Below are 12,500 nucleotides of genomic sequence, written 5' to 3'. Positions count from 1 at the left end.
CACACACACACACACACACACGCGCGCACGCACGCACGCACGCACACGCACACACACACACACACACACACACACACCTAAAAACGAAGAGGAAGAAATAGAGAAGGGAATAACGAAACAATTGAAGCAGAAATTAAGAAAGAGGGATTTAGAGGAAAATAGATAAGAGAGAGAGAGAGAGAGAGAGAGAGAGAGAGAGAGAGAGAGAGAGAGAGAGAGAGAGAGAGAGAGAGAGAGAGAGAGAGAGAGAGAGAGAGAGAGAGAGAGAGAGAGAGAGAGAGAGAGAGAGAGAGAGAGAGAGAGAGAGAGAGAGAGAGAGAGAGAGAGAGAGACTCAACCCACCACCTACCCCCACTCAAACACAACATCCACACCTCGGGTATGTCCCCGGAACAGCCAACAACAACTAACTGGCCATGACGCAGAACATCCTCAGAATCATGTCAGCAAATGTACGAGGCTTCAGAACCAATGTTGGCGAGCTCACACACACCGTCCTCAGGAACCGAGCTGATGTGGTGGTGTCAGTCGAAACGTTTCTGAACGATGAGTGTGTGACATCGTGCGACAGGATTCCTGGCTATTCCCACTGGGAGCGACGCGATCGGAAGGACAGACAGGGCGGAGGTGTGGCTGTTTGTTACCGGGAGGGCCTGCAGCTACAGCCACTCTCTGTCCCTGTCGCCGAGCACATGGAGGCCATGCTCTTCCGCCACCTCCTCGCAGATATGAGCGCCGTACCTCTCGTCGCCCTGTATCGCCCTCAGTGGCAAGGCAGCGAGCCCCTCACCTTCCTCACCGACTAGCTGGACATCATCCTAGCCACCTACGACTGCCAGAGCACAGCCATCGTGGGTGACATGAACCAGCATATGGTGAGCAGGGCCTTCACTGAGCTGACAGTGGTCCACGGGCTCACAAACCACGTCACCTTTCCCACTCACGTGCGTGGGGGCTCATTGGACCCTGTCTTGACCGACCTGCTCGGGGACTCAGTGCACTGCCGCCGTCTGGAGAGAATCGGCAGCTCCAACCATAATGCGGTGCTGACTGAGCTCGGCCTCAACCCCTCGCGTGAGGAAGCAAGGCAACGCGTCATCTGGCTGTGGCAGCGGGCAGACTGGCAAGCCATGAAGCGGGCACTAGCTGACACTGACTGGGACGCCACACTCAGTGGTGACGTTGACCACAATGTGTCAGCCTTCTCTGCCACTCTCCTACAAGCCCAGAGGCAGCATGTCCCTCACAGGGCAAATAAAGCCGACCCACACGACCAGCCGTGGTTCGGCTATAGGTGCCGACTGGCTGCAGAGGATAAGTACAGCGCCTGGAGGCAATACAAGCGCCGTCCCTCCCACAGAGAGAGAGAAAGAGAGAGAGAGAGAGAGAGAGAGAGAGAGAGAGAGAGAGAGAGAGAGAGAGAGAGAGAGAGAGAGAGAGAGAGAGAGAGAGAGAGAGAGAGAGAGAGAGAGAGAGAGAGAATGGGAACAGAGAGCAAAAAATAAAAGTAAATCGTGCGGCAGAAGAAGCACAAGAGAACATTAAAGAAAGCAACTCTCTCTCTCTCTCTCTCGTCATTAATGTTTAAGGTGGTGCAAAATACTGTTCCTTTTCGGCATCAAGTGACTCGCCTCGCCTTCCCTCACCTCTTCCTTCCCCTTCCAATATTCACAAGAAGTTAGTAAAATAAGGCTTAGCGGCGCGGGGCGTCTCCCTTAGCTCGCCCGTGTGAAGGGAGAGATACTTAAGCTAAATGGTATAGATAGCATATAAGGAGGTATACTAAAGGGTGTGTGCGAGATAAGTGTGTGTATATATATATATATATATATATATATATATATATATATATATATATATATATATATATATATATATATATACAGAGAGAGAGAGAGAGAGAGAGAGAGAGAGAGAGAGAGAGAGAGAGAGAGAGAGAGAGAGAGAGAGAGAGAGAGAGAGAGAGAGAGAGAGAGAGAGAGAGAGAGAGAGAGAGAGAGAGAGAGAGAGAGAGACCCCAGAGGACACGTGACGCCTAAAACCTTCTGGACACACTAATCAAGGCAAGGCGGTTAATTAAGGATGAAGAGGAGGAGGAGGAGGAAGAGAAGTTGCTTGTGAACACGTTAATTATCCAGTGTAAGGGTGACAAGTCTTACTTATACTTCCTTCTTTCCTTCACTCCTTCCTTCCTTCCTTCACTTCTGCCTTTATTTCCTCCATTCCTAACCGACATCCTTAAGATGTCGGTAAATACTTGTTATGTGCCCAGCCTATGGAAAGTAGCTAATGTGACGCCGATTTTCAAAAAGGGGGATAGGTCAGCTGCTTCAAACTATCGCCCAATTAGCTTAACATCAGTTATAGGCAAGATGCTGGAGTCCATAATAGCCAGGAACATTCGGGAGCTTCTAGAGAAACACAGCTTAATTCACGACTCGCAGCATGGGTTCACGAAAGGTAGGTCATGTCTCACCAATCTCTTGTGCTTCTACAATAAAGTATTTGAGGCGGTAGACAGATGAAAATTATGATGTAATTTATCACGATTTCAGTAAAGCGTTTGACAAAGTTCCTCACCACCGACTGTTGCTTAAATTACAGGCTCACGGAGTAGAGAGTTAAGTTTTGAACTGGGTCAAGGCGTGGCTTAGCAATAGGAAGCAAAGAGTGCAAATCAATGGTAGAAGATCTGACTGGGGCTGTGTTACGAGTGGGATCCCACAAGGTTCGGTATTAGGTTCACTTTTGTTTACTATTTATATCAATGACATATATATAGGAATTAGTAGTGATGCCAGTAAGTTTGCTGATGATACCAAGATCGGTAGAGTAATTGAGTCTGATCAGGACACTAGTATTCTCCAGGATGAACTAAACAGATTGTATGACTGGGCGGATAGGTGGCAGGTGGAGTTCAATGTAGGGAAGTGCAATATTCTGAGTGTAGGTAGGAACAACCCCTCACATAACTATTGTTTGAATGACACTCCCATAAGTAGGTCTGGATGTGAGAGGGATTTAAGGGTCTTAGTGAGCTCTGATCTCCGTCCAAGGGCACAATGCATTCAAGCTAGAAATCGAGCTAATAGGGTACTGGGCTTTAATTCAAGGAGCGTAAGCAACAGAAGGGCCGAAGTCTTCCTCAAACTATATTTAGCATTAGTTAGACCTCATCTTGACTATGCGGTTCAGTTCTGGTCACCTTACTATAGAATGGATATCAAAATGTTAGAATCGGTGCAGAGGAGGATGACTAAGATGATTCAAGGGTTAAGAAACTTGCCATACGAGGAAAGACTGAAACAGTTAAACTTGCATTCTCTAGAAAGGTGAAAGGTGCGTGGACACATGATCGAGGTTTATAAATGGATGAAGGACTTTAATAAGGGGTATATTCATAAGGTTCTGTTGGTAAGAGAACCGGGTAGGACACGTAGTAATGGGTTTAAACTGGATAAATTCAGATTCATCAGGGTCATAGGCAAAAATTGGTTTACTAACAGAGTGATAGATGAGTGGATCAGGCTGAGCAGTTATGTGGTGAGTGCCAATACAATTGTCACATTCAAAAATTGATTAGATAAATTCATGGTCAGTGATATTAGGTGAGTTAGATTCAGGGGAGCTTAGGTTCAAAGGAGCTGCCTCGTGCAGGACTACCGGCCTCTTACAGACTCCTAAGTTCTTAGTTTCGTATGTTCTTATGTTCCTTCCATCATTCATTCTTATTTTCTCTTCTTTCTTTTTCCCATTTTTCTTTCATTTGTACATTCATTTAGCTATTTACCCCTCCTTCCTTCCTTCCCTTCCTCTATTCCTTCCATCCTTTCTTCATTCCTTCCTATCCTACCTCTTTTCTTTCTTCCTGCCTTCCTTTCCTCTTTCATTTCAACCATCCACTTCCTCCTCCTCCTCCTCCTTTTCCTCCTCCTCCTCCTTCTCCTCCTCCTCCTCCTCCTCCTCCTCCTCCTCCTCCTCCTCCTCCTCCTCCTGCTCTAATGAAAAGATTCTTCTACGCTGGCAGAAGTTCCATTTGTGCCGGAGAGAGAGAGAGAGAGAGAGAGAGAGAGAGAGAGAGAGAGAGAGAGAGAGAGAGAGAGAGAGAGAGAGAGAGAGAGAGAGAGAGAGAGAGAGAGAGAGAGAGAGAGAATATGGGTTGTGAGAACGCGTGGATTGGAGAATATGTGTGTAGAGTAAAGCATATGGATGTGGAGTAAAGGATATGGATGTGGAGTGAAGGACATGGATGTGGAGTGAAGGATATGGATGTGGAGTGAAGGACATGGATATGGAGTGAAGGATATGGATGTGGAGTGAAGGATATGGATGTGGAGTGAAGGACATGGATGTGGAGTGAAGGATATGGATGTGGAGTGAAGGACATGGATGTGGAGTAAAGGATATGGATGTGGAGTAAAGGATATGGGTGTGGAGTGAAGGACATGGATGTGGAGTGAAGGATATGGGTGTGGAGTGAAGGACATGGATGTGGAGTGAAGGATATGGATGTGGAGTGAAGGACATGGATGTGGAGTGAAGGATATGGGTGTGGAGTGAAGGACATGGATGTGGAGTGAAGGACATGGATGTGGAGTGAAGGATATGGGTGTGGAGTGAAGGACATGGATGTGGAGTGAAGGACATGGATGTGGAGTGAAGGACATGGATGTGGAGTGAAGGACATGGATGTGGAGTGAAGGATATGGGTGTGGAGTGAAGGACATGGATGTGGAGTGAAGGATATAGATGTGGAGTGAAGGATATAGATGTGGAGTGAAGGACATGGATGTGGAGTGAAGGACATGGATGTGGAGTGAAGGACATGGATGTGGAGTGAAGGATATGGATGTGGAGTGAAGGACATGGATGTGGAGTGAAGGATATGGATGTGGAGTGAAGGACATGGATGTGGAGTGAAGGACATGGATGTGGAGTGAAGGACATGGATGTGGAGTGAAGGACATGGATGTGGAGTGAAGGATATGGGTGTGGAATGAAGAATATGGGTGTGGAGCGAAGAGTTGTGAAGTGAAATGTAGTGAGGCTGGTTCTGTTTAATATGGTGAGGAAGAAAAGGAAGAAGAGGAAGTGGAAGTCAAAAGATGAGTAAATAAAGTGTGGCAAGGTTGTTTTTGTTTGAAGAAATAATGGAGGAGGAAGAAGAGGAAGAGAAAAAAAGCGATGATGATGATGAAACGAGGAGGTAGAAGGGTCATTAAACAGCAGTGACAGTACTAGGAAGATAATTAGAGGAAGATAACCACTTGAGCAAGAAATTAAGAGAAAAATGCAGGAAAAAAATATTGTCGGGGTTGTTGGGTCTGTACTAGGAATACACTGTGATGTTTTTTTGTGAATTAAGGAGACGGGCGGAAGAGTGAATGAAGGGGGGAAGAAAGGAGGGGAGGGGGGAGGGGGATGAGTGTGAAATGAGGTGAGGCCCTCCACCCTCATCTCATTACTCGCCGCCTCTCAACGAACATTCATAAGCTCATTCCATTTCCTCTTGATGTCTCTCATTTCCCCCTTGCTGGCTACACTTTTCTCCTCCTCCTCCTCCTCCATCTCTTCCTCCTCCTCCTCCTCCATCTCCTCCTCCTCCTCCTCTTCCTCCTCCTCCTCCTCCATCTCCTTCTCTTCCTCCTCCTCCTCCATCTCCTCCTGTTCCTCCTCCTCCTCCTCCCCCTCCTCTTCCATCTCTTCCTCCTCCTCCTCCTCCTCCTCCTCCATCTTCTCCTCCTCCATCTCCTCCTCCTCCATCTCCTCTTCATCCATCTCCTCCTCCTCCATCTCCTCTTCCTCCTCCTCCTCCTTCTCCTCCTCCTCCTCCTCCTTTATGAAAACAGGAGTAAACTGAAAAAATGCACCGAAATGCCTTGAACTGCTCTTCAGGCACCAAGCGACTGTCATGCAGATCACGGCTCTACAGCAGGCAACCTCGTAATGAGCCAATAGGCTTTCTGTTGCCTGTCATTCCATGTTTCCGTGTTTTCTCCTACTTGCAGCTTCCTCTTTACCTCGACGTTATCCTTCCTCCACCTTTTTTCTCGTTTTCCACATTTTCGCCTCATTTCTCCTTATTTCCACACCATTTCGTGCTTCTCTTATTTTCATCTCCCCTTCCTCCTCCTCCTCCTCCTCCTCTTCGTCGCTCTCTTTTTCCAGCACCCTCATTCTGTTCCTCTTCCCCCTCTCCCTTATTTTGCTGCTTATCTCTTCATTCTCCTCTCCTTTTGTGTTCTTTTCTCCTTTTTTTCTCCACTGCCTCCTCCTTTCTCACTCTGTTTCTTACTCATTTCCTTACTCATCACCCAGCCTCATACAACCTCCGTCAGCCCAAAACAATGCCGGTACACCCACTCACTCATCAGCCAACCCAGCATCCACACCTATCCCCCAAACACTCATCCAACAACTCACTCACTCACCCAGCACCCGAACCAGCAACCTTACCTTTCCCCCATCACCCAACACCTCATAACCCCACCCAAAGCAAGCCCTCACGTACACACACTCACCCACGACTTGCAGGTGGAATGGCTGGGACATCTTGGGGTCGGTAGACACTTGGCACTCGTAGACACCTGAATCTGCGCGCTGAGCCAAGTCGATGCGTAGAGTCCAGTCGTTGCTGCCCTCGGAGTGGACGGCGGTGAACCGGTTGTCAGTCGTGTAGGTGAAGAGCCCGACGGTCAGCACGTGAGCCCCCTTCCGTCTGATCCAAGTTACCTGTTCGAGGATGGGATAGCAAAGGTGTGTTAGGAGTATGTGTGAGGTTCGTGGGTTTGAGATGTTAAGATGAAAAGGCTGAAGGGAAAGGTGTGTTTATGATATGTGGAGAGCAAACGATGAGAGAGGAAAGGATGTGTGAGTCTGGAATATGGAAAGTGTTGACTAAATCGAGTGGGAAAAGAGCCACGTAAAAGATGTGTTTATGATATGGGCAAGGAAAATGATGAGAGAGGAAAGTCTGTGTGTGTGAGAGAGATTAAATGTGTGTTAGGATATGCGTCTCGTTTTGTAGAGAGATAAATAAAGGGAAAGAATGTGTGAGTAAGGGATACTAAAATGTGTGTTAGATATTTATGTGCTTATATCAGAAGGTAAATAACTGAGTATATGATGGAAGAGAAAGATAGATTAATGAATAGAGAAAGAGGAAACAATACATCCAGCAACAAAGACGGAGACGGAGAACAAACAGACAAATAGATAATGATAATAAAGTAATGTAGGCGAAATGGATGACCCTAAGGAAGATTAATTAAGTGTGAGAAAGGGAGAAAAGATCCATTAGGCGAGGGTTCAAGGATGGAGGGAAGGGCATTAGGGTGACGCAGGAAAAGTAAGAGGGAGATGAAGGCCATAGAAGGCGAGAAAGTAAGGCGGGCGAGGTATTATCAGAGGTATTATGGTGGGCAGAGGCGAGAGGAGGATTAATGTCCGGGAAGAAAAGAGGAGACAGAGAGGAAGGGAGAGCGTGAAACAGGATAGCCGTAGGAGAGAGACGGACAGACTCATAAAGAGAGAGTTCAGTAATATCCCTTGCCACCTTCACTCTGTTTAGTCTTATTTACCTTCGTATACACACAAAACAGCCAACATATAGTCGGTACAACATATGCCGGTGAGAAAGAGAGAGAGGTCGGTATTTTCAGACGCTTTTGCCTCATTTACATCACACATTTCCAGCGGTTAATTAAACAAAAGATCAGTCGGATTCTAATGAGTGTTTTTTTTTTTTTTTAGGTTCATGATATAGAAGAGGAGTCAAACTACCAACAGGGTTATAAAAATACCCCTGGAAATGCCCAAAACTCCTACGAAAGCCTTGTTCAATATGTGAGCTTGGACGACGAAATGTTTAAAGATATGGCGTAGTGACAGACACAGACAAAGTTCCGTAATATTTCCTTCACCCTCACTCTGTTTAGCCGCACTCAGCTTCGTCTACACACAAGAACTGCCAACAGCAAGTCCGTACAAGTTATGCAGGGGTATGTACACAGCCTCATCAGCCACGTACAGGGCGGGAGGGTGTTTACACAAACCAGGAGGAGTTAGCAACTTGTTCGGATTACTGGAGGTGACAGGACACGGCAGAAAGGGCAGAGAAAGGAGAGAGGCGCAGGAGGAGAGGGGAAGTCTACAGGGTTTATCAGAACTCGAAGGAATGGAGAATACAAAATAGAGACACTGAAAGTTGTGAGATTTTACAGGAATATCAAGACTCGAGGGAATGGAAAATACAAAATAGAGAGACACTGAAGGCTGTGAGAGTTTACAGGAATATCAAGACTCGAAGGAATGGAAAATACAAAATAGAGAGACACTGAAGGCTGTGAGAGTTTACAGGAATATCAAGACTCGAAGGAATGGTACATACAAGATAGAGAAAGCTGCAAGAGTTTACAGGATACCAGGACGCGAAGGAATGATACATCTAAGTTGTTTTGTAGGACACGGGAAGTAACATAGAGGCAGAAAAGGTTAAAAGCAAGATAGGAAGACAAGGAAGGGAGCGAGAGTTTACTGATTATCAGGACACAAGAGAAGGATGAGTACAAGTTTTTTATATAGGTTCCAAGAAGTTGAATGGAGCTGAAAAAAGAAGAAACTATTATAAACAAGATAGAAAGCAAAAGAAAGCGAAACTCCGTCAGACTCAAATGAAGATATAACAAACAGGAGAAAAGAACAAAGTGATGGATGACTTATTATAAATGAGCCTTGCGTCTTAGGGTCAGATTAACAGAACACGAAACACCGTAAGACTCAAAAAAGATCATACAAACTCATCATTAAAACAGCACGAGAAATGAGTATAGCGATAGAGGGTTTGCTAAGAGGGAGTGGGAGTAGGAGCAGCGGGTCTGTGGGTCAAGTTAACAACACGAAACTCCATACGACTCAAAAACAGCTTAAAAGATCATCATACCGGAAATAGAACACGGGTAAGGAATATAGCGATGGGTGGTTTGCTAAGGGGGAAATAGCGAGGAGCGGGGCGTGGCATAAAAGGCGGGGAGGCTAAGTGTGAGTCTCTCGCCCTAAGAAGCTTTGCTGAGCGCCGGGGTAAAGTGTCTTAAGCCTCAAAGCTGCACGAGACGGCTTAGGCGGCGCGAGCGAAGCAAGAGTAAATGATGCAAGGCGAGGATATACACACATTCACATATTAAAACAGCACTACACACACACACACACACACACACACACACCTACCAGCTAAAACATTTACTCAACACTAACGCAACCTAAGGCAAAAACAAACACTATCTTCGTCTCTCTCTCTCTCTCTCTCTCTCTCTCCCAGAACGGGGCCAGGATAAAGTAAAGCCCCTTTCTTACACGACTTCGAAGCTATGATAAAGATTAATCGACGATGAAGCTTTGTCGTATCTGTTCGGGAAAGCTTGAGAGATATAGTGATGATGATGATGACGATGATGATGATGGGAATAAGGAAAATCAGGAGGAGGATGAAATTAAGTCTGGATTCAGGTTAGCTGGTTAGTTAATCTCAATACTCTTGTTGGTATAAAATTGTTACTAACCACACGGAAACCCATTCATTCCGTCCCCTTCCACTTCCTCTCCCCCTATCCCTTCCTCTTCCTCGTCCTTTCTAGGGTAATTAGTTAACTGATCTCATTACCCTAGTTTTGTCTCGGAAAATTAGGACAGTCGACTGCCATGAAAGCCCATTAATTTCCTCCCCTTCCCCTTCCCCTTTTCCTTCTCTTTCCCCTTTCCCCTTCATTCCCCTCTCCTTCCCCGTCCTTTCCAGATTAGTTAGTTTTTTTATATCATCTCTCTAGCTTCTTAAAATTAGGGCAAAAAAATAGGGCAAACCACCACCACTGAAACCCATCCTTCCCCTCTCCTTCCCTTCCTCTCCACTTCCTCTCCACCATCCTCGTCCTCGTCCTTTCCCAAGCTGTCCCTTCCATCAATACTCACGGCTCTATCTCCGAGGTGGCCTACGCGGCAGTGGAGGTAGACGGTCCTGCCCGCCGCTCCCACCACCCGCGTTCTCGTCGTGTTCTCGAAGAAGGGCTTGAGACGAGGCTGGTCCCACATTGGCGCCGGGCGGGAAGGGGGCGCCCGTTCCAAGACGCCTTCACCTGGGAAAAGGAAAATGAGGTGTTGATTAGGTTAGGTGAGGTGACACGTGGTGAGTGATGTTCGTTTGTATGTGTGTGGGGGGAGGGAGGTCTTATTTCTCGTAATGACTCGTTTTTAAGCCATTTCATCGCATAAATCTGATTCGTTGAGCAGTTTACAAGGTCGTAGCTGTTCCGTAAAAACGTCGATCATGTTTAGATGTTTACTGAGCTGCTCGGCAAATGACGTCAATCTTTTGAGGCTGTTTTCGTCCTTCAACACAAACTTAATCGATAGGACGAAACCTCTCAAATAGTGACAAATTGACGCTTTGTTAAGAAAGAAAGAGAAAGACTGATCGAACGGGTTTGCTTTCTTTTCTTTTTCTTTTTGCCCCGGAGCTGTTTCATCTACTGTACAAGAAAAGAGTTAAGCATCATTAGAAAAAATATATAGCTAGTTTAATTAGTAAAAACAAGATAGATTAAATATATTGATGGAGCGTTAGGAAGATAGATCGTTAAAATAATTAGATGCATCGGTATTATTATTATATAAACGCATCGTTAGAAAGATATAGTTAGGTAGATAAGTTAAACATTGACTAGATAATTAGATGGATCGTCTAGGAAGATAGATAGATTAGTTAAGAAAGATAGATATGATTGATAGATTCATCGTCAGAAAGTTAAAGTCAGACACATTTATAGATAGATTTGCTCAGAAATATCCATAAAAGAACAGAACCACAGCTTTAGCGAAAACGTGGTAACCAATCGGCGTAAAAATAGTAACGTATCGGCGGGTACTTAGTCGCAGATCGCCTACCTGTCCGCTTGATAAATAACGACGGACCGGTTCAATACCCGCTGAGCCTCTGGCCGGTAAAGAGCCACGCCGTTTCTAAAAACATGTTGGATGCATTTGATTCTCATGTATAAGTAACACACACACACACACACACACACACACACACACACACACACACACACACACACACACACAAGACACACACACACACACACACACACACACACACACACACACACACACACACACACACACACACACACACACACACACACACACACACACACACACACACACACACACACACAGCTTTATGGGGGTAATTTGATACGCGTTCAAATCAAGTACAGGCCGTAGATCACGTTCATGAGAGCCAGCTGTGCCTCTAACACCACCACCACCACAACCACAACCACCACAACCACAACCACCACAACCACCACCAACACCACCACCAACACCACCACCAACATCACAACCACCAGCACCACCACCACCACCAACAACAACAACACAACCACCACCAACACCACCACCACAATCACCACCAACACCAATACCATCACCACCACCACTACCACCACCACCACCACCACCACAAGCACCGCCACTACCACTACAACCACCATCATATCTTGTAAACGCAAAAATGTGTGTGTGTGTGTGTGTGTGTGTGTGTGTGTGTGTGTGTGTGTGTGTGTGTGTCATGACAAACAATAGGAATAAAAATGCATATAACTCTCTGGCTTTCTGCTCCACCACTATTATTTATCCTCCTCCTCCTCCTCCTCCTCCTGCTTTAACGCCTCTCACCTCTCCTTGTTTGTTCCCATGCTATGATCACTCCGCAAGTTTCTACAAGGCAAAAAAATAAAGTTCATGTATAAATTCCCTTACGTGACGCAGCGAAGATGAGAGTAAACTGATGTGGAAAGTTTTAATGCGTTAATTATTTTCCCGAGGAGAGAGAGAGAGAGAGAGAGAGAGAGAGAGAGAGAGAGAGAGAGAGAGGGTCTTCACGGCTCACAAGGTTTCGTCAACACAACCAATACAGTAATCGAGTCAGTCTCTCTCTCTCTCTCTCTCTCTCTCTCTCTCTCTCTCATTCCTTCTCTAATTGTTCAGTTCATGCATCTCACTTTGCCTCTCTGTTTTTCCTCCTCCTCCTCCTCCTCCTTCTCCTTCTCCTTTATCTCCTCCTCCTTGGGATTAATTTCAAGAAACTTTGATTATAAATCACCCGAACTTATGAAGAGATTATATTTAGCATTTGTAAGACCACACCTAGAATACGCCGTTCAGCTCTGGTCACCGAACTATATCAAAGTTCAAGTTTTGCTAGAAAAGATACAGCGACGAGCAACCAAACAAATTCCAGCGCTCCGAAACTTGCCATATGACGAGCGTTTAAAGCGTTTAGATATGTTTTCCCTAAAAAAGCGAAGGATAAGAGGGGACTTAATTGAAGTGTTCAAAATCCTAAATGGACTCGACAACATTAACCCGGATAGTCTATTTCAGAGAGACACCAACACAAGAACACGCAGCAACGGTATGAAGTTAAAGGGAAATCGATGTAACAC

The 12,500-nt window shown here is 45.8% G+C and overlaps 1 protein-coding gene across 2 annotated transcripts in view; it reads right to left on the bottom strand.

The window, feature by feature from the left end:
• The window catches only part of LOC126999430 (peroxidasin homolog), a 119,527-nt gene that overhangs the window by 19,919 nt on the left and 87,108 nt on the right, over positions 1–12,500 (bottom strand). For both annotated transcript variants that reach the window (XM_050862018.1, XM_050862026.1), the window contains exons 3-4: positions 9,964–10,127; positions 6,522–6,732 (exon numbers count right to left, since the gene is read on the bottom strand). In XM_050862018.1, the coding sequence (XP_050717975.1) occupies positions 6,522–6,732; positions 9,964–10,127 (375 nt within the window). The remainder of the gene's footprint in view (positions 1–6,521; positions 6,733–9,963; positions 10,128–12,500) is intronic.

This window comes from Eriocheir sinensis, chromosome 2, assembly GCF_024679095.1.
Source record: "Eriocheir sinensis breed Jianghai 21 chromosome 2, ASM2467909v1, whole genome shotgun sequence".
Taxonomy (NCBI): domain Eukaryota; kingdom Metazoa; phylum Arthropoda; class Malacostraca; order Decapoda; family Varunidae; genus Eriocheir; species Eriocheir sinensis.
Note: the sequence above shows the minus strand (reverse complement) of the source record. Positions and strands in the feature narration are given on the sequence as shown.